Source organism: Delphinus delphis, chromosome 2, assembly GCF_949987515.2.
Source record: "Delphinus delphis chromosome 2, mDelDel1.2, whole genome shotgun sequence".
Taxonomy (NCBI): domain Eukaryota; kingdom Metazoa; phylum Chordata; class Mammalia; order Artiodactyla; family Delphinidae; genus Delphinus; species Delphinus delphis.
Window position 1 is genome coordinate 137,363,634 of NC_082684.1, and position 25,553 is coordinate 137,389,186.

Genomic DNA, 25,553 nt, shown 5'->3' on the forward strand with positions numbered 1-25,553 from the left:
TGGTCCCATAGAAAAACAGATAAGGAAAAATTATAAGGAACATTGTAGTCCAAGGTATGTGTTCAGCAGTCTTTCCCCTCACAGCATTGAAGAGTAAGTATACAGACTTAACAAATCCAAGAGGGAAAAAGAAAAATTACTTCTGTCAAAGAATGACTGACTAGCTAAGGAGGCATTAAAAGGAAATAAAGCTATACTCAGCTCTTGCTCTTGTCATCTTAATATAATCTACAGTTTCTTCTTTTCTAGAATGTTTTTAGGTCATGCAGGTCAAACTAGCTCAAAGAGATAGAAACTGTAATAAAAATTTCTGATATTTGCTCATATATCCATCTAAACAAGCATTAACTGAACACCTACAATATACAAGATACTGTGAGTAGCACTACTGAGATTCAAGGATGGTTAAGACATGATGCTGCCCTCAAAGAATTTACAATCTAAAAACCATGTTACAAGATTGAGAGTGACAGGTAATGTCTTGTGAAAATTTCAAGGTGAGAAAAATGACTTTAGGCTGGAGAAGCATGTATCAGGCAAGTCTGCATGGATGAGATGGTATCTGATCTGGGCTTTGAAAGATGGTAGAATGAGGATATAACCAAAGGAGGAAAATTACAAACCAAGAGGCAGGAAGGAGAATAAGGGACATTAATTTTGTCTGCAGCCTAAGGGTTTGTGAAGACAGAGCCAACTATGGAATTAAGGAAGGAGTAAGGAGCTTAGACAGAGTCATGGTTGAGTCAAAGGAGTAGGGCAAAGAAAAGGATAATTCTTGAGAACTACAGAGTTCAGGTGTTGCTGCTACGTATGTATTCCTACCCACATATTTTTGTAGCTACATATCAGTGTTGCTACAGAGATATTCTGCATAGACACTTGGCTGATGCACAAATAATCACAATTAGTGTGGTCAATCAAAAATAGCCTTATCCTAGGGGGCTTCCCAGGTGGCGCAGTGGTTGAGAGTCCGCCTGCCGATGCAGGGGACACGGGTTCGTGCCCCGGTCTGGGAGGATCCCACATGCCGCGGAGCGGCTGGGCCCGTGAGCCATGGCTGTTGAGCCTGCGCGTCCGGAGCCTGTGCTCCGCAACGGGAGAAGCCACAACAGTGAGAGGCCCGCGTACCGCCAAAAAAATAGCCTTATCCTAAGGAGCCAAAAAAGTCAGACTCGTAGAAACATTTAACTAATTAAATTTTTTTTCTTCAAAACTACAAAAATTTATTACACTTCCCCATATAAAGAACTTCTTTCATCAGGAAACTACGAATTTTGATAAAACTGTTAAAGCTTTTTCTAAGATCCTAAAAAATCCATATATAAGAATTTTTACATATTTCAGAAGTTTATCCCTATAAAACACCAAAAAATTAACTCAGATCTCAAGGTGGCCTTTTTATATTGTTATTCTTCACCTCCACTAATCCTCTCCCCTCCTCTGCTTTTCTAAAGCAGAAAATTCCTCTAAATTAGTGGTTATTCAGTTTTTTTAAAAAGCAATAAAATGTCTTTTTCAAAAGAAACTTTATTCAGAACCCTAATACATAAAACACAAAAGCCAAGCTGCTCTGATTGAAGTAGACCTGCTTGCTTGGTCTATCCCTCCAAAGCATCTCTGGAAACCCCTGGGGTACCATGGAACATAGTTTGAAAACCACTGCTCTAAAACTTTCCCCTTTCCTACTTATGGCATGTCAAATAAGTGCCACTAAAACTGAAAAAGTTCAATTTAGGACATACTCCGAACCCTTATTTTATTCCACTTTTCAGCATTAGTTTTGTATAGACCTGCATGGTCCTCCTACTAGAACAGAAGCTGTTTGAGCACAGGTGCTCTGATGGAGTCACTGTCTCCACATCTCAAGGGCCTAGTGCAATGCTTTCCATATGCCACAAATGTAAGATGGCTGCTGAATTTAATCTATGATACCCAGACGATAATACACTTACAGAGCTGCTTGCTTGGGCAGAAACAGAAATAGAACTGGATTTTTAAAAGGTTAATGAACAGCAGGACTATACAGAATACTTTCCATCTTTAAGGTTGACAACCAGAGCCATTATGATCTCAGTTGGGACAAGAACACCAGGCTGGAAGAAGTGCAATCATGGACCTATGCAATAATCTCCACACCTCTGCAGGAATTGCTGCCACCTAGCACCCACCTATTAGGCCAGTCCAGGAGACTGACTTTCTTCCATTCTGCTTTACTAACCTTGGTGTACTCAGATGATGTTAGGCTCCCAACAGAAGGAAAACCTTAAAAGTAAGATTTTTGATGTGGGTGCGCACAGCTTAAGCACTGGACCTTAAGGATTTCTCATAAACTCCCCTACACAATGCGAGCACTCCTGTCATATCACACTCATCTATACCCCCATCTCTGTCACAAGTTAACTGGTAACTACCACAATAGCAGGGGCAACTTACTTTCAGGGGAGCCTTGGCTTTCAATTCTGAGTTTATTTAGGCGTTCTTCTTCCTAGAATTCAGACAGAAGTTTTCCAAGAACACAAGTTAGACTACAGTATAGCACAGGGAACTACATTCAATATCCTGTGATAAACCATACTGGAAAGGAATATGAAAAAGAATATATATATGTATAACTGAGTCACTTTACTATATAGCAGTAATTAACACAACATTGTATTTCAACTATACTTCAATAAAAAATAAATTTAAAAAAAAAGAACACAAGTTAGAATTCCCAGATGCTTGCAGAAGTCCACATGCTGGATAAGTGATCTGGCTCCCTCAAAGCCACCTCCTTGCTTCCTTGGGGAAAATGTCCTAGCTCATGGTGCCAAAAAGCCTGACTCCTGACTGGGTAGCACTGGTATCACAGAATGCCCCTCCAATGCTCACAGAATTAAACCAATCAGCTGGCTTCCAAACTACAAAGTGGGCAGCCTTAAAATCCTGGAGCTGGAAAAGACATCCAGAAAATTTGTTATGGCTGGAGAAACAAAATAGAAATTTAAGGTGGGAAACAGATTGCTATTTTATCTTTAAGACCTCTATAATATAATTTTCCAGAAGCTAAAATCACATCTCCAACATCAGTGTGAACTTACACTAGGTTAATATAGATATAGATAGATTTATATGGAAATATTTATAGATAAGTGTATATGCATGGGCTAGTATACACACACAGATTTCCTTGTTTTATCAGCTGAGAGGGCCTAAAAGCAATGACACCCCAGAGGCAATGAGCGCACCTAGCACCCAGATCTTGGTTTCCACTACCATTCTCCAATAAAAAAGAACAGAGCAGGGAATATACGAGATAAACCTGGCGCAGCTTATAGTGCCAGAAATTAAGGATTCATTTCTTTAGGGAAAAAAAAAAAAAAGGCCCATGATGATGGAGCTGTGTCAAAGGGACACAAGAGCCAACTGCAAGAGCTTCCAGTGGCCAAAGCTAGAACAATTTGAGCAACAAAATAAACAACATAGTATTGGATTATAACCCAAACTATAAAACAAACATTCATGAGTCCATACTGATATAAATAAATGACTGAAGAAATAAATGAGAGAGAACAGAAATAAATGAGAGAGAACAGAAAAATCTCCTATGCAGAAGAATTCCAAATAAAGTATACAGACACTCCACCCCAAGAATGTGAAGTATAACTCCTGACTCCTTAAGCGTGGACTATGCATAGTGACTTCCTTCCAAGGAGAACAGTAAAGGAAGGAGAGGAGTAACATTACAGTAGAGAAACCTTACAGTGGAGAAACCTGCCAAAAATTACCTCAACCAGATGATCAAGATTAATATCAACACTGATAGGTCATATTGATAGTACCTATTCTTGATATGACATGATAAGAATGGCACTTTACCTCTGTGGGCTTCCTCCCCAAAACCCATCGCCCTAGGCTAATCATGAGAAAAACGTCAAACAAATCCCAATTGAAGGACAGTCTACAAAATACATGACCAGTACTTCTATAAAACCACATCTCCAGGTCTTTCAGGGAATTTATAACTTTTTCCTTAGTCTATCAGATTCTGATAGATATCTGAGGTGGCCCAAATAACTTGGGTTCCTCATGACTTCTGTCTAGATCCTAAGGTCCTTACTGACCTTGGCTCTGAGCTCCATTTCAGCATCAGACTCGTCCAGCCAACGATCAAAGTCAGGGGCCAAAAACAGTGGGCGCTTCTCCTGCTTGGTGAGTCTCTCCCACCACTGGCTCACCTTCTTCTGTACCGTGATGTTCACCTGCCTCTGGGTCAGTTTGTAAACCAGCTAGGAGAGAAAGCAAGAACGTGAGAATGACCTCCCACATCCCCCGCTCCTTCCCCTGTAACTGTACAAACCACTGTGGCCATACAGAGAAGCTGCACTGTATACTTACTCCCCTTCCTTCTTTGTTCCTAAAAGTCCTGAAGCAAAAAGAACATCTAGACCAAGGCTGGTACAAGGAAGAACTGGTAAAAACAGCCAAGTCTTTCTCTGGTTCCCCCCATGAATGACACAGGAGGAAAGCAAGATAAGAAAGGCAGATAGTTCTTGGTTATCCTAGCAGAAACTGGCATGAACGTCCTACCAGATCTACATCACGCAAGGCACTACATCCAATCACCTTCTCAAGTGCACCATTACCTTCCAAATTTTCCTCCCATGAAGATGACTCAATTCAAATGGTCAATGGTTTCTGGCATTGTTTTAGAAAGGCCTGCCTCAAGGCCAGAACTGTACTGTATCAGTTACAACTTTTTCACAGGGAATCTTTCACTACAGAGTCTTCTCAACTAAACTCAAATTCTTAGGGGCTGTTCCAGCTCATTATTCTTCTATATGGCCTCTCCCTTTGCCTCCAAAGCAAGCCCCAGACAGATTCTCTACCCCTTAAACCACTGCTGACTATTAAGAATCTCAGAGCTGGAAAGAACCATAGAGATCACTTAACCCAATCCTTCACGTAACACATGAGGAAACTGAAACTCAAAGAAGTGAGGAGAATTATTCACGCCACTAATAAATGGCAGAGCCCAGATCCGACTCAGGTTCTCCAACTTTCCTCTTCCTCTGAAGCTAAAACCTGGGCTCTATTCCAAAGAAAAGTATATTCTACTTTGGTTTATCTTCTTCTTCCCCACAATCTTTGCTCCCCATTTCACAAAACTACGAGTATTTATTTCTTAAAATGGACAGGGAAGTGAGGAAGGAAAGAACATACCTCTGGCTTCACAAGGTCTAAGAACTCCAGGTGAAATTCATAAACATTGTCTCCTTTGGCACCATGCCCCTGAGCTATAAAGAAAGAAATGTGGGTTACTGTGAACTTGTGCAGAGCGAGGCCATTCAAATGTTAGCTTAGTGCAGTTCTTTCAGGGGTATGCAAATATTAATGGGTCCTGCAAATGAGTGGGGGCTTGTGAGCAGAGCTACTCAACAGCTAGATAAGCTAAATCCTGGACAAAAGTTTATCTCCTTATGTCTTTCTGGTGAGCAGTTCCAGAGTATTTACTTAATCTTCGAATGCGGCCTCAGTGATGCCCAGTACAAATAACAGGCAGGAAAAAGAACACAGAAAGCAAAGCCCAAGGTAACACATAGATATAAATTTAACTTTCACATTTACTCTGGCTCTGAATCCACAGCAGAGAAAAATCAAGTAGGTGTATTATCTTGACTGCGGTTAAGGAAAGCCACAGGATACATAGAAATGCTGGACTGTCTCAAAGAAAGCTGTAAATTTAACACCTTCCAACCAGGGGTAGACGATGGAGCAGCTGACTGTTCCTTTAGCACATCCCAAATGGAACAAAAAAGAAAAATAACATTTTCTCAGCTCATTCCTGAGAGGACAAACGGAAGTCGGAGGGAAGTCCTCAGGGTGACCATCATGCCATCCCTGTGCCTTGACATGGCTCCTTTCCCCAAAGCAAGCAGGTGCTGTGCCTAGGAGCCAGTGACTGCGGGACATCCCTGTCCTCTAACTCTCTCACTTGGTTCCCTCCTGCGATTATCTTTCTTCATCTGGCCATATGTGGTATGACTTGCCTAATACGTGCTACAGGTGGCTATCGTTCTCTAAGACCATAAATTCCTTAAGGTAGGACAGTCTGTAAGCTTCATGTGCGGCAAGATACACTTTTATCCTTTTATTCCCCCTCAAAATCTGAGCTGCTACCACCATTGCTCTCACCTGGAAAAGGAGATTCAAAAGCCAGGTTATGCTTTCAGGCAAGTATATTAAGGTAGATGGAGTCTCATGTAAAGCAGAAACTCTTCAATCTCCCATAATCGCAGTCACGTACTAATGACATTCCAAGGAACCAGAACAGAGAGAGAGCAGGGAGAATCCCACCCTATTATCACTGTTACCCTACTGGGTAACAATGAATCCAGACCTACCCTCTTAGGCACAGCAGAAAGTTTGCTGGTGAACTGAGGAGGAAGGAGATGGAGGCAGATTCACAGAATCAAAGACTGTCAAGAGCTGGAAAGCTTTTAGATGTCATCGAGAGTGCAGTGCTTATTAAACTGGTCTGTACATATATCAGGGAGCCACAAAGTCTCATTAAGAAATTTTCTATTTGGGGGATTTTGTTATAATATTTTTAAAAAGAGGCATATTCTGGGTCATCTAGATGGCTACCTTATAATCAAGTACTACCACAGGAGTTCAGTGTTTGCAACTGTGTTCACAGCTGCAATGGAGCTAAATATCACTTAGAGTGACCATATTTAATCCATAACACATATCTTAATCTAGGGTCTATGGCCCTGGAGGATCCTGTGGACGTGTGTTCAGGTGTCCATGGATCCTCAAGTTTGAGAGACACTGATTATAACCCAATACCCTCATTTTATAGGTCCAGAGAAGTGAATAAGTTGTCCGAGGTGGTCACAGATTTAGAGCTAGAAGATATAAATCTATTTTCTAGCCCATGATACCTTTTCTCTATATCTACTGCCTCTCCCAGGGGAAAACAGGATATTAAACAAATTATTGACTTTTCTAATCATACATCTCAAAACATTCTAGCTTATCCCACAAGTATCAGAGTGGTGAGCATCAACAGAAAGTGAATAAAATAAACAGATAAAAATAAAAAGCAACCACCACTATGTCTCTTTAACTGTGTAGAGGACTGAGAACATTTGCCCGGATACTGACCTTTGAAATGCAGCACATTTTCAGTGATGCTGATGGCAGGATTCTGTAGAAAGAGACCAAGGATGCAAGAAGGGCATTTTAATGAGAAAAATGGAATTAAAACCAGGGGCTTACTTCCCTCCATCCATCTGCCTTCTTGGGCACTCAACCTCCTGCCCTGTGCTTCCCCCAGAGAATATATTTGGTCATTTATCCACATCCCTGTGCAGGGTTTCTCTATGTCTATCTGTACCCATCTGAGATTGCAGGCTCCTGCAAGAAGGACCCTAAACTGCTCTGCTGTGCAGAACAATCAGATACTGAGTCAGTCCATTGTGCTCATGGTAAATGGTACATGGTGCCGTGTGAGGTGCTACGGAGGAATACACAGATCTCTAAGACTCAGTCCCTCAGCTGTGGAGGCAGAGAATCTAGTAGAACAGATGAGTCATTTCCTGTGAGAAGAAACGATATAGTATCAAGTAACATATGCTCAAGACCAAAAGAGTAGTAAAAAGCAGTTAAGTGTTACAGTCATTAAGAAGAGAGCACAATGGGAATAGAATGGCTGGGGAGAGCCTCACCAAGGAGTGAGACCCATGCTGCAACATGAAAAATAAATTAATTCCTACAGGTTAAGGCAAGGGCTGCGGATTACAGGCGGTTGGATGAAAATGAAACATGCAGTGCCTCAGCCTCAGGCTCCACACTCTTAACCCCTATCCAAACCAAGACTAGAAGAGATGGAAATTCTCCAAATTGTTCATTTATTCCCAGAAGTCGCTACATGCCTTTTAGCAGCATAATTTAAAGTGAAACAACTGAACTCTTTTTTCAGCGGATGAGAAACAGTTTATCTCCTAACTCCCAGCTCAAAATTATAAGCAAGAAGCAGCCTGTTTCCAGTGCCATAGCTAGTTCATTTATTTTTCTCCGGTAGGCTCCACTGGCTGTGTTCCATCATGCATCAAAGGAAACCAACAAGACAGACAGAAGGTGAAGGGGGTGGTTTATACTAAAAGGCAGTGGGAGCCTAGATGCTCTATTCATAGCCAAGAGCATTAGGAAAAGGGGGAGCATGAAGGCTGGGTTGGGGGAGCATTTGAGCCAAGCTTTAGGTTAAGAACTTCCCAGGTGACAGTACAGACTTCAGGCTGAGAAGCTTACCCAAAGGGGCTAACAATCTAGATGATCTTCTCTGTGCCAGGAAGATGGAATTACGGAACCTCATCAAAACAGGCTACACTTTCAGGGGCATGGTTCCTCTATAAGGGAAACAGGGTTTTGGTATGAATATTATCATGAAAGCTAGAGTTCTGGCAAGTCTTGGTGGTACACTTCCTACCTAGGTCACTTCTTGCCCCACTCTGTGTTCCCCATATCTTAAATCACTTGGAAGGAAAAAAGGAGTTTGGGGGGCCCAGTTTATTCTCCTCAGACACAGATGTGTGAAACCAAGGTTTAAGCATCGAGCCACAGCACAGGGCCTGGATTTCACTAAGCATTCTGTGAGCCAGATTTCAGATGCTAACTCCTACCCAGCAGTACACTGGGCATGTCAGGTCCAGCTTCTCCAAAGGTGGTAATAGTTAAGGAATACATTTCAGTGAAAAAAAAGAAAGAAAGAATACCAGGAGATTCCTTGTCCTCTTTGCCCACTTTCCCGCAATGGTAACATTTTACAAAACTATAGTATAATATCACAATCAGGATATTGACATTGATACAGTCAACCTATCTTGTTTGAATTTTCCCAGTTTGACTTGTATTCATTTGTGTGTGTAAATTCTATACAATTTTATTACACGTATACATTCATCTACTCAACATCACAGTCAAGATACTGAACAGTTCCAGATCCCTTATGGTGCCCTTTTATAACCACACCCACCTCCTGCCCCCCTCTCTCAGCCCCCAAACTGGTCTTCTTTATTTCTTTTTGACTATCATTATGGACTTGTGGATTTCCTTTTTGATCCACTCTGCCAAAATCCAATATTATTCTTATTCTTTTTGGTGTTCAAATTCTTACAAATTTGGTCACAAATTGTCAAAAATTTGAAATCCCTTCAAACCAGCTCCTGTATTATTCTGATATGACCTTGTAGGCTTTGAGGATGTTGTACTTTCTCTGGCACAGACCTGGAATAATTGGCCGTTTCTTCAAGGGGCCTCATAGTTCCTCTACTGCGGAATGGTAATTTAGAAGCCATGATCTGGGCACATTGAGGTATACTCAGTGCTCATCTTCAGTGTCTAGCTAGGACTTTAAAAAATCATGTTGTCATAACGAAATGCCCAATTCAAAATTATGGGACTTCCCTGGCGGTCCAGCGGTTAAGACTCCGTGCTTCCAACGCCAGGGACGCAGGTTCGATCCCTGGTCGGAGAACTAAGATCCCACATGCCGCATGGTGCAGCCAAAAAAAAAAAAAAAAATTACATTATAGGGCTTCTCCTTATCTTGTTATTTAATATTTGTATTTCCTTATGGTGAATATCTTGGTTCCTAATAACATTAACACACTTACTTCTTTGATCCTAAAGGTTTCAGAATTACATCAATATTTTTACTAACAAAAAAACCTATAAAGTACAATATTTATTTGCAGTTCTTTTTGTCCTTAGAGTATATCTACTAAAGAACCAGAGTACTGTGTTCAAATGTTACTTGTACTAAGTTATTTATCTGTATGGTTATGTTATCAATTTGATATATAGTTAGGTCCTTTTGATTGTATTTAGTTTCAAGATTTTTCATTTTATCCTTTTTTATTGAATTTTAGTTTTTAATATGTAAAACATTTACATCATTCAAAAGTCAAACTTTACAGACAGGTATCTTCAGAAGTCCTATTTCCAAACCCATCCCCCTCCACCACATTCCCACTCACCACCCGTACGTAACCACTTCAGGGGCACCTGGTTTATCTTTCCTCTGTGTGTGTATATGTTTGGGAAAATAAATAAATATATTCAGACATTCTTATTTCCCCTTCTTTCTACACAAAAGATAGCACAGAATATACATTCTTAGGCACCTTGCTTTTTTCACCTAAATCAATCCTTACCAGTTCATAGAGATCTTACTCCTTCTTCTTTTTTTTTTTTTCACTCATTCTTTTTGGGTGTATATGACAGTACACATTCTCTTTAATCCCCTTTTTGGATCCAAATTCTACTTATACTTAAAAACACAGCTCAAGGTCCACATCCTTGGCCACAGTGATCTATTCTCTGAACTCCAAGACCACTGATTTCTTTGCTCATCCCTTCCCTCCACCAAGAAAAACTTCTTTAAAAGTTATCTATAATTGGGTGGTGGTGCAGTGGTTGAGAGTCTACCTGCCGATGCAGGGGACACGGGTGCATGCCCCAGTCCAGGAAGATCCCACATGCCGCGGAGCGGCTGGGCCCATGAGCCATGACCGCTGAGCCTGCGCGTCCGGAGCCTGTGCTCCGCAACGGGAGAGGCCACAACAGTGAGAGGCCTGGGTACCGCAAAAAAAAAAAAAAGTTAGCTACAATCATCTGTTCTTCCCTACCACAAATACTCTGAAATCTACTCTGATCTAGCCTCCATCCACACCACTCCACTGAAACTATTATTACCAAGATCATCAATAACCTCCACATTGCCAAATCCAATAGACACACAATCTCGTCTTATTCAACCTCTAAGCAGCACTGGACAGAGCAGACCACACCCCACTGAAATATCCCTCTTTCCTGGCTTCGAGGACACTACAGGACACTGCATTGGATTTAATGCCTCATAGGCTACTCCTTCTCAATCTCCTCTGCTGGTGCTTTCTGCTCTGCTCAACTTCTAAATGTTTAAGTGTCTCAGGACGCAGTCCTGGGCTGCTTCTCATCTCTATCAGTTTTTGGGGTTTTTTTGTTTTTATTTAGGCTGCACTGGGTCTTAGTTGCGGCATGCAGGATCTTCACTGTGGCATGTGGACTCTTTGTTGCAGCATGCAGACTTCTTAGCTGCAGCATGCATGTGGTATCTAGTTCCCTGACCAGGGATCGAACCCAGGCCCCCTGCATTGGGAGCGCAGAGTCTAACCCACTGGACCGCCAGGGAAGTCCCTCTCTATCAGTTTTTAATATCTATAAGTTTTCTGATATAAATTGGCATCTTGGGCCAAACTGAACCCACAATATTTTATATGGCCTACAGAGAATATTTTTTATTTATTAATTTTAATTCACCACAAAGTACTTTGCACCTTGGAATTTTGCAGTAGCTGTTCCCTCTCCCTATAATATTCAGTCCCCATAATTTTGCACGGCTTCTTAACATTTAGATATCTACTCAAATGTCACCTCCTCCAAGAGACCTTCCCTGACTACCCAATCTGAAATAGTTCTCGTGATTCCTTCTCATATTTTTTTTCTTGCTTTACTTTCTTCATAACATTCATGGTTATCTGAAACTATCTGATGAATTTATCTGCTTCTATTGCCAGTTTTCCTCCACTGCCACCGCCACTCAGTATATAAACTTCATGAGAGCAGGGACCTTGTCTGCCGTGCTCATGCCCAAGTCCCAGAGTCTAGAAGACTACCAAGCACACAGTAAGCATTTATATATTTGTTGAATAAGTATAAAACTATGAGGTTTTTTCATTTTAAAAAAATCTGGATTTTCAGCTTCTTCTTCAAAAATTAGAAGAATTAGATGCCAACCTCAGATCTGCATTCTTGAATGACAATAGCTACCCCCTTAATATGAGCCCTATCCTCTCCAATTAGCCACTTTCCTCACCCAGCTCATTTCACTAACATTCACTGAACACTCACTATATGCCAATTATTTTTCAAAGTATTCCACATTACTATCACACACACATACAAAAACCCTGTAAAATAGGTACTATTTACACAACAATTTTACATACAAAGAAACGGAGGTTTACAGAGATTATGTACCTAGTTTAGATTACAAAATCAGCAAGGGGCAAAACCAAGATTCAAACCAAGGCAAACAGCCCCAGGCTTCTAACCATGACACGTTTTGGGCATTGATTTGGTAATCTCTGATCCATACTCTCTTCCTGGTGATCTCATCCTGCCTCAGGGGTTTTAAATACTAAAACTTATTAACTGACAACTCCAAAATGAAATTAATATCTCATTAATTCTAAAATGTACATTTTTCTCACATTTAATATCTCTAAAATCAGGATACTTATTAAAATTGACAGCAGCACCTTACACTTGCTTGGGCAAAGTAGCAAGCATGACATGGTTGTCACTGTCTAGCATATGGGAGCTTGGCTGTTATTCCAGATGGCATGACTACACAGCTGCAACTCAATATTTCAGTCAAACCACTTAAAAGCCATTTCAGGAAGTAGTATGACTCCTCGTTTGTGTCTCAGGAATGTGCCAGCATCAAAACTTATAAATAGGTATGGATGGCTTGAACAAAAAACGAGATAACAGTAGAGCGTTCTTGCAGAGATGCTGCATTTACTGCTCTTAATGGTACAGAGGATGATACTATATGGAAAAACATGGACAGTGACATCTCTGAGTAGAAATATGATTCAGAAGACTGGATTCTGGGACTTCCCTGGTGGTCCAGTGGGTAAGACTCTGAGCTCCCAACGCAGGGGGCCCAGGTTTGATCCCTGGCTGGGGAACTAGATACCTCATGCATGCCACAACTAAGAAGTCCGCATGCCGCAACTGAAGATCCCACATGCCGCAACAAAGATCCTGCATGCCACAACTAAGACCTGGCACAGCCAAAATAAACATTTAAAAAAAAGAGTGGATTCTGAAATATGATGATGGTTTAGAACACCTCCACCAATTTTTCTGCTTATATTTTCATATTTATGTGTACAAGAGTGAGATTATACAGATAAAATGATAGATTTTATGATTTTTTTCTAATTTATTAATTTACTTTTGGCTGCGTTGGGTCTTTGTTGCTGCGCACAGGCTTTCTCTAACAGCAGCAAGCAGGGGCTACTCTTCATTACGGTGCACGGGCTTCTCATTGAGGTGGCTTCTCTTGTTGCGGAGCACGGGCTCTAGGTGCATGGGCTTCAGTAGTTATGGTGCACGGGCTTAGTTACTCCGCGGCATGTGAGATCTTCCCGGCCCAGGACTTAAGCCCATGTCCCCTGCATTGACAGGCGGATTCTTAACCACTGCACCACCAGGGAAGCCCAATCACTATTCTAGAATTGGAGTTTATCATTCCCACTGTATTTCTTTACTCATGTACAACATGTTGGGTATTCATTACAATATAAACTTTTATTTTACATGTTACATAAGTGGTTTCATATATATAATATGAATATATATAATTCTTCAACTTGCTTTTTTTTTTTTTTTCTTTTGCGGTACGCGGGCCTCTCACTGTTGTGGCCTCTCCCTTTGCAGAGCACAGGCTCCAGACGCGCAGGCTCAGCGGCCATGGCTCACGGGCCCAGCCGCTCCGCAGCATGTGGGATCTTCCCGGACCAGGGCACAAACCCGTGTCCCCTGCATCGGCAGGCGGACTCTCAACCACTGCGCCACCAGGGAAGCCCCTTGCTTTTTATTTGATATATTTCTAAACTTTATCCATAGATACAGCTGGTTCTGTTTCATTTATTTTAGCTGTTGTACAGTGTGCTGTTGTATAAATATACCAGTTTATCCATTCTCCTGTTGATAAGTACTGAGGTTGTTTTCAATTTTTTTTTGCCGTAATGAACATACTGTCTCCTTGGGCATATAAGGAAGAGCTCAGTAATATGTGCCACAAATATCTGCCTCAAGCTTGTCTTAAATCTGTCATCTTTTTTTTTTAGGGTTTATGTTTTTGTGTCTTAACACATTCTTCCCTGTTCCAGTATCATAAAGACAGTCTCCTATATTTTCTTTTAGTAGTTTTGCTTTATGCATTTAGTTCATTAGCCCACCTGAAATTGACTTTCGTGTACAGCATAAGGCAAGATCTTACTTTATCTTTTTGCCATTTAGATTACCAGTTGTCCCACTACAATCTCCTGAATGGTTCATCCTTTCCCCTATTAATTTGTAAAGCCACCACTGTTGTTCAATAAGTTTTCATATATGGATAAATCTGCTAACAGCCTCTATTCTGTTCTATTGCTCTTTGTGCTTCTCTCTCATCTAAGGTTTAGTATCACAATAATAATCCCTTACACTTGAATAGCACACTAGAATTCACAAAGCACTTTCAAATCCATTATCCAATTTAAGCCTCAAAACAACCCTGTGAATTAGGTGTTATTATTCACATTTATTTGCATGAAAAGACACAGGCTCATAAAGGTTAGGTGAATAATCCACGGACACCAGATATTAAGTGGAAGAGCAAGGACCCAATCTCATGCCTTCAGTTACCACTCTTTCCACCAGACTCTCTATTAGTAAGGTCAAAAACAGTATCTTTCAAACAGCTCCGAAACAGAGCTATGCACACTGCCCTCATATAACTGAAACAAACAAAAACCTTGATAAATGAACAAATGCTTTAACAACTATGGTTGTTGGCACAAGTCTGTCCTTCATGCTTATCCTGAAAACAAACTCTATTCTGAAAGTAACCCTGCCCTAGCCCCACTGTCTGCAGCTCCAAAGACAGAGTAGAGATGTGAAAACCTGATGGTTCTCTGTGTCTCAGAAAGGGAAAGGAGCAGGGCTGATGCCCCCAAACTGGAATTCAGCATCAAAACTCATTTACACATATGCTTCAAAGAGCAGGGGAGGATAGAGAGCTGTCCAACAACCCAGTACCTAGCTTAAGGGGAGACAAAAGTAGGTGCTCCACAAACGGTTTTCATTAAACAAGTAAACGAATTGCTTCATTCCAAGCCAGAATCACCAGTTTCATAGGCCCTGAGAACAATTAATTGGAAAATTTTTTAAAAGGAGCAGCTCCTGACATTCAAAAGCTGGCCTGGCACTCCCAGCTAGAACACGTTATTCTGTTATTTATTGGACATAAACAATCTCACAGAATACCTTGATAAAATGAGGCAAAGGCCATTTCATAATTTTGTGTAAGCACAGATAAAAACATGGCCACAATGCCACTCACAAAATACGAGACACCCTTCCTCTCTTGGCCAAAATAAGTGACTGCCACTTCTCTACCAATTAGTTTTATTCTTGTTCTGGTCTCTCTTTCCTATATATAAGATTTATTCAGATACCCAACCATAGAATTGCCCGCTTTCTGACAGCATCTAATCTAAAGTGAATCCTTGCTTCCTTAGTCTGTCCCCCAATCACCAAAGTCCAAATTCTATAATCAATTTTGAGCAAACCCATGGAGTATGCTCTCCCTTGCTGACATGAGCACTAAACACAACTTGTTTAACTAGAGGTGTGTTCCTGGAACTCTTTGGCTGTAGGGCATTGACACGTACAACAAGTTGGACAATCTGAAAGTCTATGCCGTCCTCTTTCTGGCAAGTTCTCCCAGTCTCAGTTTGACAAGAATACTTCACCTTATTTCTGGAAGTCACCTCTAACTAACGAAAAGAGAGGTACCAAATTCCTTTAACACCAGGGACCTGGTCCAGTATTCAACTCCGACTCTACAAATAAACATACTCATGCACAAAACTTTTTGTTAGTATATAATATGCTTCCTCCTAGATAGAATGCCGTTGGAAAGCTGAGTCTGTCTGACTCATTTTTATAAATCTGTAGTATTTCACACATGGTAGGGGGTTTCTTTTATGAATGGTATTAACATGTTACTTTAAAACTAATGGTAGTTGAAATGGATGCCTCAGAATTACAGATGGGAAATCCAAGAAAAACCAAAAACTCAATTGGGGAAAAAGATTTATTTTTTCCCAAAGAATAAAAAAAGGATTTCTCTCTCCAAAAGAAAATTCCATTTTTCCCTCCACCGTTACATTTCTTTAACTATAATATATTCCAATCACATACTTTTATGTTTTAAAATATACCAAATATGATTAACACATGTGTTCATGTTTCTTAACTAAAAGGTTTAGATCTTTCAGGAAAAATTTAAGTATGATGCATTCTTTCATTTGCCCAACTAATTTCCATTTTTTTCCACCAACACCACCCCACTTCCCCTAAAAACAACTTTTCTGTTTGTAGCTTCAAAAGCATCCCAGAATATTACATCCTTATTACAACTAGAGAGGGCCTGAGTTTATTAAATTGGTCTACACAATGTTTAACTGAATACTTAAGAGAGATTGCCATGACACAAGTTCTGTACTTTTCTTATTGACTGATGTTAGAGTCCTCTCTAGAAGGACACTTTGATCCCCATCTACAAAGATTTTGTTTGTTTTTTCCTTTTTTATTAAAACACCGTGGAGCAGAGTAGAGGGACACAGCAAAGAACATTTATACATCCTCTGACGCAAAAGTGTAATTCAGCCTGGTTTAACACATTAAATGACACAGGCTATTTAAAGGCATTCTGGTCAGTATTGTCTTAAGTTTCAATGGGAAAACAAGTTTATATTCCAGAAGAAAAGATTAAGTTCAACAAATTCAAGTCCACACTCAAAGAGCACCTACACCTTGCAAGACAGTATATACCAGATGGGCTGACAGATCCCAACATAAACGCCTGACTCCGAGGCAGAGAGAGTTAAGGGAAGTGAAGGAGGTTACAAAGTGCCATAAATGTCAAGGAGAGTAGGGAGTAAGAATGTAGAAAGAACATTCCAGACTGAAAACTCCAGTTCCTCAAAAACGGAAATCCTGGATGGTTTGGACCAAGACAAAGGGGTACACAGGTCTTGAGAGCTCCACCATTTAGGAGGCCTCAGCTTGTTCTCATGAGGGCCAATGAGATCAAGCATAAATACTCAACATAACTTAATTTTGTAGTTATCTATGCAACTCAGCAAACCTGAGCTCACAGTCTTCAGAACAGGGTGGGGTGGGGGGAAATCACTTCTTCGGGGTCTTATGGACTTTAGAACTAAAATTAACAAGAACTATTTCCATCACTTAATGGTTGGGAGGTGGGTGTGACCCCTCCAAGGCAGCGGCGGGCCTCGTGAAGGTCCGAGGGGACCCGCTAGACCTCTCTGGCCAGCGCTAGACGTCCAGCCACGGCCCGGGAAGCCACTGTCACACTGCACCCCGGACTCAAAGACATCCCACGCCTCGAAGAGCTTCGGCAAACACGAACTCCGACGGCCAGGCCTTCCGGGCCAGGCTTGGGCTCCACCAGGCCGCAGACTGCGAACAAAGAGGAGGCCCGGAGTAGCCTCCGAGGCCCGCGCGGGGCTCACGCAGCACCCGAGGTACCTGAAGCCTTCAGGGGGTCGCGCCCAGGGTCTGCCTCCATGTGGGCCAGCTTTTGATCGGGCCTGGACGCCGAGAGCGCACCGAGTCCTGGATCCCGTTGGCGCGCTACTGGCTCGCCGGTACGCACCCGGACAAAGGGGACTGGGGTCCCAGCGGTTCCCAGGAGCCGAGACCCGCGCACGTCCCGCCGCCCTGCCTTTACCTGCACGTCACTCAGCTCCACGCGCAGATACAGCTCGCGGTGCCGCTGAGCCCAGTAGACGTGCGGCGTCAGCACCTGATTCTCCATGACCACACTGCCCAGGGCGCGGGGAAACTAGGCAGGTCGTGCGCGGCTGGAGCTGGCCGAACACAGGCCGCAAGACCACCTCGCTCCGGAGTGCCTGCAGCCCGCAGCCTCTATACGACCCACGCTCGCGGGACGCGCCTGCGCAGTGGCGAGCAAAGGAGGCAGCGGCGCGGGCTCCGGGCTTCAGGGCGAGCCGGGTGGGGGCGGGGCGGGGCGGGGCGGGGCGGGGCGGAGGCGGGAGGGGGCGGGCCCAGGAGCGTGTGACGCCCCTGCTTGCTGCTGCCGCCTCTGGAGTCGACAGGCGCTGTGCAGTTACCTCTCTTCTTCTGGAGGACGGTTAAAAATAAGCGTAAAAATTAAAAAACGCTGGAGACTGATGAGGAACCGATCAGCATGGAGAACGGGCTTGGATTGGTGTATCTGGAAGGTTCCTCCCATTTGTCATTCATTAATTCAACATTTACTGAGCACCTGCTGTGTGCCCAGGCTTCAAAGCTAAGCACCAGAGCTTCAGGAGTAAGACACAGCACCTGCCGTCCTGGAACCCGTAGTCTATTAAAAGACGCAAGCAATTACAGACATAATAAGGATGATGATGGTTATAGGGGAAGCGGTGTGGGAGAGAATGGAAGAGTGTTCTAAGAGGGGAGAGTAAGCGTAAAGGCCAGAGATTTCCAGCGCTATTCCATAGAACTTCATACGATGATGGAAATACTCCATTCTGCGCTGTCCATGACGGTAGCCACTAGCCATATGGGGCTTCTGAGTACGTGAAATGTGGCTAAAGAAACTGAGAAACTGAATTTTTTGTTTCACTTACTTCTAATTAATTTAGTCACAAATTAATAGCTATTCTATGGGACAGCACAAGAGACTTGTCTCCTTTGAAAAGGAAACCCAAACTATAGACAACACTAATTTATGTCTAATTTAAACTATCTCGTCTGTATCCACTTTCATCTCCAAGTCTGCTTTCAGTGAAGAATTTAATAGGAAGCAACATTACTATGAAAACCAGAAATCTGGGACAAAAATGAACCTTATTATTCAGTTCTGTTAGCACCCATTTATTTAGCAAAGTTCTGAGCCCAGGGATCCAGAGATGAAATGATGCCAGTTCTCAGAAAACATTTAGCTCAGGGGGTAGGTCATATAAAATATAGAGGGTTTTAATATGGGGAATATACTGAGCTCAGAAAGAGGCAGGCAGGTAGGAGCTAAGGGTTGTAGGAACCAGTGGCAGACATTTGAGAGCAAATCCTTGAGAGCTGGACAGTGAAATGGAGGAGGAATTTGATAGAGGAAGAAGCGGAGGTAGGGCAGTGGATGCACAGGGCAGGAGACCAAAGATGAAGAGATATGAAATGTTCTGCATACTGGGGGTTAAGGGCATGGAGAGGAGAGCTTGCTCTGGGTCTGGTAAGACAGATAGGGAGTGGATTAAGAAAGTCTTTGTTTCAATGAGGTGTTTGTACTATATTCCACAGATACATGAGAGTCAAGGAAGTTTGTTACAGGAGATCAGGAAAATCAAATATGTGCTGGGCAAAACAACCTGTCAGTGAGGAGAAACTGGTAGTAGGCAAACCAGTTGGAGGTGATGCAATCTGCCTGTTATGAGATAATGAAAACGGTAACCCTGATAGCCTTGAATTTTAAAAATAATAATTTTTTGAAATGATAAAATTATTTTTATTACATTGCTTTTACTACAATATAGATGCTATATAGGGCACTTTAGAAAAATTGAAGTATAACTTATGTATAGGAACCAGGCAAATTTCAAATATTCCACTTAAGCTGAATTTTTGCATGTTTATACCTGTGTAATTAATTACTATCTAGATCAAGATCCGGAACATTTCCAGCATCCTACGGATTCTCTCATGTCAGTGTACCTTTGCCTCCCATCCCCTACACCCCAATAATTACTATCCTGACTTCAATCACCATAGAGTAGTTTTTGTCTATTCTTGAATTTCGTGTAAATGGAATCTACCAGTATGTACACTTTGTGTCTGGTTTCTTTCATTCAACATAATGTATTTGAGATTTATCTATATTGTGTGAATCACCAGTTCATTCTTTTTTGGGTTTTGTTTGTTTTATTTCACAGAATGAATGTATCACAAATTATCCATTCTCCTGATGATGGACATTGCATTGTTTTCAGTTTTTAGCTAGGAACATTTATGTACTTGTCTTTTGGTGGATATATGTGCTTAATTTTCTTGGGTAAATACCTAGGAATGGAATTGCTAGGTCATAGAATATGTATGTTGAGCTTCTGTAGATACCGTTAGACAGTCTTACAAAGTGTTTTGATCAATTTACACTCCCACAAGCAATGTTTAAAAGTTCTAGTTGCTCCATTTCCTTGGTATTTTCAGCCTTTTAAATTTTAGTCATCCTGGTGGCTGTGTAATAAAGAAAAATAATTTCAGTTTAGCATATTTGAGCCCTGAAATTTATCAGCTGACCTCTATCCAAGGCGAATTGAGTCCAAGTCTATTGGTAAGCAAGGAGACTGAATGACATTTTGCCTCAGATGCTCCATAAGAAAAGTCCAATGGAAGGGGGTTTATCCAGCCTGGTTCAACCACCACTAACCTACTGGATGACTTCTCTGGGCCTGAGTTTCCATATCCATCAAATGAGAGAGTTGGACTCACTCCCCTCCAATGTTCTTATCAGTTATTCCTAAATTTTCCTGTGAGAAGGACAGCTATTGTGGAACTCTCTCTCTATGAGAAATCCAGTTAAAAAAAAAAAAAAAGATATTGAAATGGAGAAGGGAAAGAGTAACATCCAGGTAAACTATAAAACTAAAAGATGGCAGAGGATCTAAAAAGGTAGAGCACAAGTAGCCCTGCCAAGCTGAAACAGGTAGGGCTGATGGTTTTATGATAATGCCAGTCAAATTAAAATGCAAATGAAGCACTGTCTTTGTGTTCTCCCTTCCAGATGCAGCCTTCCCAGCCTCGTGTGGCCCAGGGTCACCTCTCCTTTCTCTGGCCATCAGAAGCATTTGCTGAGTGTTTCCTCTGGATGAAGCACATGCTCAGTGCATAAGTCTGTACTCCTGCCTTTGGCAAGTGATCATACACATTCTCCTTGTTCACCTTTTTACAGAATCTTTTATTCCTGGAAGAAGTTTTGGAAAATGAGCTGTAGAATTTGGCTGTTTTGTGCCTCACCCAGGATCACCCAGCCAGATATCCTTAGCCAAAATCAGGTTACTATCTAGATGGCACAAAGCTGAGAGTGGAGAGAGACTGACAGATCAGCCCAGGCATCTACTGGGGAATTCAGGCAGCCAGCTCATATCCCTGTAACCTCCTAACTATGCCAGGAGAATGGTGAGCATTGCAGCCAGTCATTGCCAGAAAAATCTTCCCCTCAGCCTGTCAATACACAGTTCAGAATAATATGCAGAGATGGCCCCTTCCTTGAGTGCAGGGAGTAGCCTTTCCACCCTATCCAGTTTGACCTACCTGATAATTCTTGGCTTTCAAATACATGGTTGCCGGGTACAGACAGTTGGCATGCTACCACTTATGTAAAAATAGTGGAGTAGTGGGAGGAATAATACATTTGTACATAAGCATTTGTTTATGTATCATAAAATATTACTGGACAGTATATGCAAGAAACCAATGACATCAGTTTCTTGTGGGGAAGGAAACTGGGTGACTGGAAGACCAGCATAGCAGAATATTTTTTACTATATACCCTTTTATTCAAAAACTTAAATACACAAAAGAAAATTAGCTGAAAAGCTCTTTTTTGTTATGGCAGCTTGGTTTATACTATGCCTCCAAAAGGTATAAAATATGAAGGAAGTGGAAAAACAAACTCTAGCCCATCGTACCCTGTAATCAACTGCTATTAATGTGTATATTACATGCTTGGGATCTGTTTCCTCAACTAGATTATAAATCTCCCTGGAACACAGATTGCTTCCTTTTGGTATCCTGTAGCATCGAGTACAATGTCTCAGAAAGTAGATGCTTAAAATATGCATGTTGATGATAATGCCCAGTGCTAGAAAAGTTTTAGTGAAATTGGCACATTCATGCTGAATGTAACTAAGGGCAATGTGAATTTGTGGAATCATTTTGGAATGCAGTTTTGCAATATGTAACAAGATAAATGGAGATGTTTATGCTGATTGGCCTTGTAATTCCCCTTTGGAGATTTTATTCTAAGAAAATAATTTCAAGGAAGGAAGATGTATATATGAAGATGTTCATGATGTTACATGTTGAAACATTGGGACTTACTCAGGAATGACCAAATGTACTGTGGTATAACAACTCAATGGAAAACTGTACAGCTGTGCAAAATGATGAATAGGAAACTAGCAATATTGAAAATGTTTATGATAAGAAATACAAAAATTTTGATTACAACTTTATATAGTGCTAAGATACTGGGGAGTAACTTGTCTTTTTGTTTTCTTCCTTTATAACCCTTGATCCTTCCCTACATAGGGAGCTAGCATGAGGCAACCATGCTTTCTGGGAGTTATAACTCTGGGATTAGAAAACAGACATCAGATTCCTCTCTTTTAAGCTCAGTTGCACATTCAAGACAGAAAATATTTGGAATAATATGCAGACTAAATAAAAATTATCCAAGCATAGGAGGGAAGAAAAAGTCATTTTACAGATGAGAGAAATAAAACTTAGAGAGGCCCAATATTAATCTGTTAGTAAGGAGAGGAGCCAGGATGTGAACCCAGGTCTGCCTGACTCCAGGAATCCGTGCTCTGATCCATGAGTACCTGAGCAAAATTACCACTGCCTGAAGATCGTGGAATGGTAGATGCAGAAGGACTGGGAGACAGGTTGGTCTCTGATGAGGCCCCATGTGAAAAGATGTCAGGTTCTCTAAAACATGAGGTCAGAACTGGATGAGGACCTGATTACCTCAAATAGGCACTGATTTCAAGATGCAGCCCAGGGTACCCTGGGAAGAGTTCTCACTTGTCCACCCTAGCTTTCACTCACACTTACCTGCCTGCTGTCCTTTATGTCAAAATATGATTGTTTCATGATGCTTTGCGATTTTTTTCAGTCTACAGCAGGGACGGATTTGTATCAAGCCCACCATGCTATTTATTCAGACCACGTGTGCTAGATAACTTGTCTTTTCCTGAGGAGTCACTAGAGTGTAGGGCAGCATAATATAGCTAAGTAGCCTTTGTCAAGCACACAGTTTGCTTGTGTTTGGCAAGGCCCAGGCCTGACTGATTCAGCCAGTAAAGATACAAGGAGCCAGTTTAGGGACTTCCATGGTGGTCCAGTGGTTAAGATTCCGCCCTTCCAATGCAGAGGTGAGGGTTCAATCCCTGGTTGGGGAATTAAGATCCCACATGCCACGAAAAACAAAAAACAAAAAACCAAGGAGCCAGTTTAGCCTCAGACAGTTTATTACTTACATGTATAACAAAGGGAAGAATGCATCAAGGTGCCAGTGGTCCTTGTCTCATGTATGAAAAAGGATACTACTGAAGCAAAAGAAGGGGCCAGGTGACTGCAATGTACGTTCTGGGATAACTGGCTTCTGAGGAGCCAGTTCTAGGCTGCAGCCAGTTCTAGGTTTTTATATTCTCAGCTCTATTCTGACGGGGGTGGGGTAGAAAGCCCACACCTCATCAGAACCTAGGAGGGTTCTGAGAGAACACTCCTGGCTGTCACAGGGGAGAACCCCAGGGGAGATTGCCTCAAGGTCTTCATAAGACTGTTCCTTTCCAGTTCTGGAAAGATCACAAAGCCTTCTGCTACAACTCAGATAACCGTTGGTTCCAGCCTTTGCCTATGTGGATACATGCAAGGTGGCCAAGGTGCGTGATGGAGATGTTCCCCCCACAGATTTCTCAGGGTTAGAGGCTTTTTAACCCTGCCATAGAAAGAGAAAATAACACTGAAAACAAAGAAATCTGAATTCAAATCTAGTTCAGTCTGTCATTAGACATATGATTTCAGCACATCCTTTACCTCTCTGGAGCTTGTTTTTTTCTTTTTTTTTGGTGTTTTGTTTTCCCCTGAGGTTTGCTGTTAACCTCTCTCTTTTTTTTAATTTTTATTTTTTATTGCAGTATAGTTGATTAACAATGTTGTGTTCATTTCAGGTGTACAGCAAAGTGATTCAGTTATACATATACATGTTTTGATTCTTTTTCAAATTCTTTTCCCATTTAGGTTATTACAGAATATTGAGCAGAGTTCCCTGTACTATACAGTAGGTCCTTGTCAATTATCTATTGGAGCTTGTTTTTTGAAATCCATAAAATTATATTTTTTCTTTGCTTTTGGGGAGGTCTTTTTCCTCTTATTCAAATATAAACTGCACAAAGTCAGGGATTTTGCCTACTTTATTCACTGTTGTAGCACCAGTGCTTGGAACAGTGACAGGCACGTGGCAGAGATTCAGTAAACATTTGGATGAATGAAATGAAGTGCAAGATGTTTCATTGTATTTTGTTAGCATGTGCATCTGCATTCAAAGCCTTAAAACCTACTTTCGGGTGTTATTTTTTGTTTGGGGGTTTGTTTGGTATTTTTGCACAAAAGTCATAGAGGAATCCCAGTGAAAACATGACTGTACTTTTAGAGGAACTCAACTCAAAAAACAAAGCCTGAGCAAAGACTCATTTAACCTCAGAGTGAATAATTGCATACTGAGGAGTAGAACATGGCACCCAGATTGATCTTTTATTACAATAAAGCCTAATTACACACACCTCTGATAAATGGGTCCTTGTAATAATATAAAATAGGGAAGGCCCAGCTTGTCCACTGTTTTGTTCTACACCTTCCACTTTCCCAGTCATCTCCCAAGGCTCCCCTTTTCTCTTTCTCTCAGCCAATGTATGGTGTAGAATAGGAAATACATTGCGGGTCAAGAGACCTGCCTCTGGTCCTGATAATAGCAAACCACTCACTTCCCTACCCTGGGCCCCAGTTCCTTCATCTTTAGGTGTTTGTATGACACACGTGGTTTTCCTTAAGTGCAATTAAGTGACGTTATTACATCTCTTTCACAGATAAAAAAACCATGGCTCAAAGAGACTGACCTGCTGAAGGTCATTAATTAGTACTAGAGCCAAGCTTTCTGACTCCAAGTTCAGGTTTCTTTCCACCATAACAATGAGACACCCAGAAAATCCCCAAGGTCCTGGTCCTTCCCTCTCCATGTCATCTCCATGAAGGGGCAGGGATTTTTCCCTGGCTTGCTCCGTGTTCTAATCTCAGTGTCTACAGCTCTCCCTGGCACATAGGAGGCACTCAATATATATTTGTCGAAGGAAAAAAATAGATGACTACGGACATGCCACAGTTCGTCCTGTGATTTCCAGCAAGTTACTGCCCCTTTCTGGATTTCTTCTCTGTCCCCCACCCCCGCCCAGTTTCCTTCCCGCGCCTCGTTCGCTCCTCCGGCCACTAGACGGCACTGTCGTAAGGGAACCCCGCTGAGCAGAGAGCTGCGCTCTTCTTGGGCCCGTTGCGCCTTCCCCCGTTGAAGGGCAGCGCGCAAGAAACCGGAAGTGCTGGAGCCGCCGCCGCCGTCTTTAAGTGCCGCGTTCACCGCTTCGGTTACCGCCGGCGCCGTAGCCAAGGAGGCCGCTGCCCCCTGGTCGGGAGTGGAGGCCGCGCGGCATGAAGCGGCGCAGGCCCGGTCCTTAGCGCGCGTCAGGACGGTCCGGGCGGGGCCGGGGGGGGAAGGTGCAGTATCCGCCCCCTCTCCTTCCCCTTCGCCCGCGAGGCCTGCGCCTCAGCCCACTCGGGCCTCTCCGCCTCACGGAGGAACCGCCCGGCGCATTCTCCCGGTTAGCCCG

The 25,553-nt window shown here is 42.1% G+C and overlaps 2 protein-coding genes across 4 annotated transcripts in view; one reads left to right on the plus strand and one right to left on the minus strand.

Moving 5' to 3' along the window:
- The window catches only part of HACD3 (3-hydroxyacyl-CoA dehydratase 3), a 32,669-nt gene extending 14,796 nt beyond the window's left edge, over positions 1-17,873 (minus strand). The window contains exons 1-5 of the mRNA XM_060005756.1: positions 17,624-17,873; positions 7,150-7,192; positions 5,203-5,276; positions 4,104-4,268; positions 2,434-2,485 (exon numbers count right to left, since the gene is read on the minus strand). Coding sequence (XP_059861739.1) covers positions 2,434-2,485; positions 4,104-4,268; positions 5,203-5,276; positions 7,150-7,192; positions 17,624-17,710 — 421 coding nt within the window. The 5' untranslated portion in view covers positions 17,711-17,873. The remainder of the gene's footprint in view (positions 1-2,433; positions 2,486-4,103; positions 4,269-5,202; positions 5,277-7,149; positions 7,193-17,623) is intronic.
- Positions 17,874-25,255: 7,382 nt separating this feature from the next.
- DPP8 (dipeptidyl peptidase 8) overlaps positions 25,256-25,553 on the plus strand; it is a 58,096-nt gene continuing 57,798 nt past the window's right edge. For 2 of the 3 annotated variants that reach the window (XM_060005757.1, XM_060005760.1), the window contains exon 1: positions 25,256-25,544. The gene's annotated coding sequence lies outside the window, so the exon portion shown is untranslated. The remainder of the gene's footprint in view (positions 25,545-25,553) is intronic. The other variant, XM_060005759.1, reaches the window with a different exon arrangement.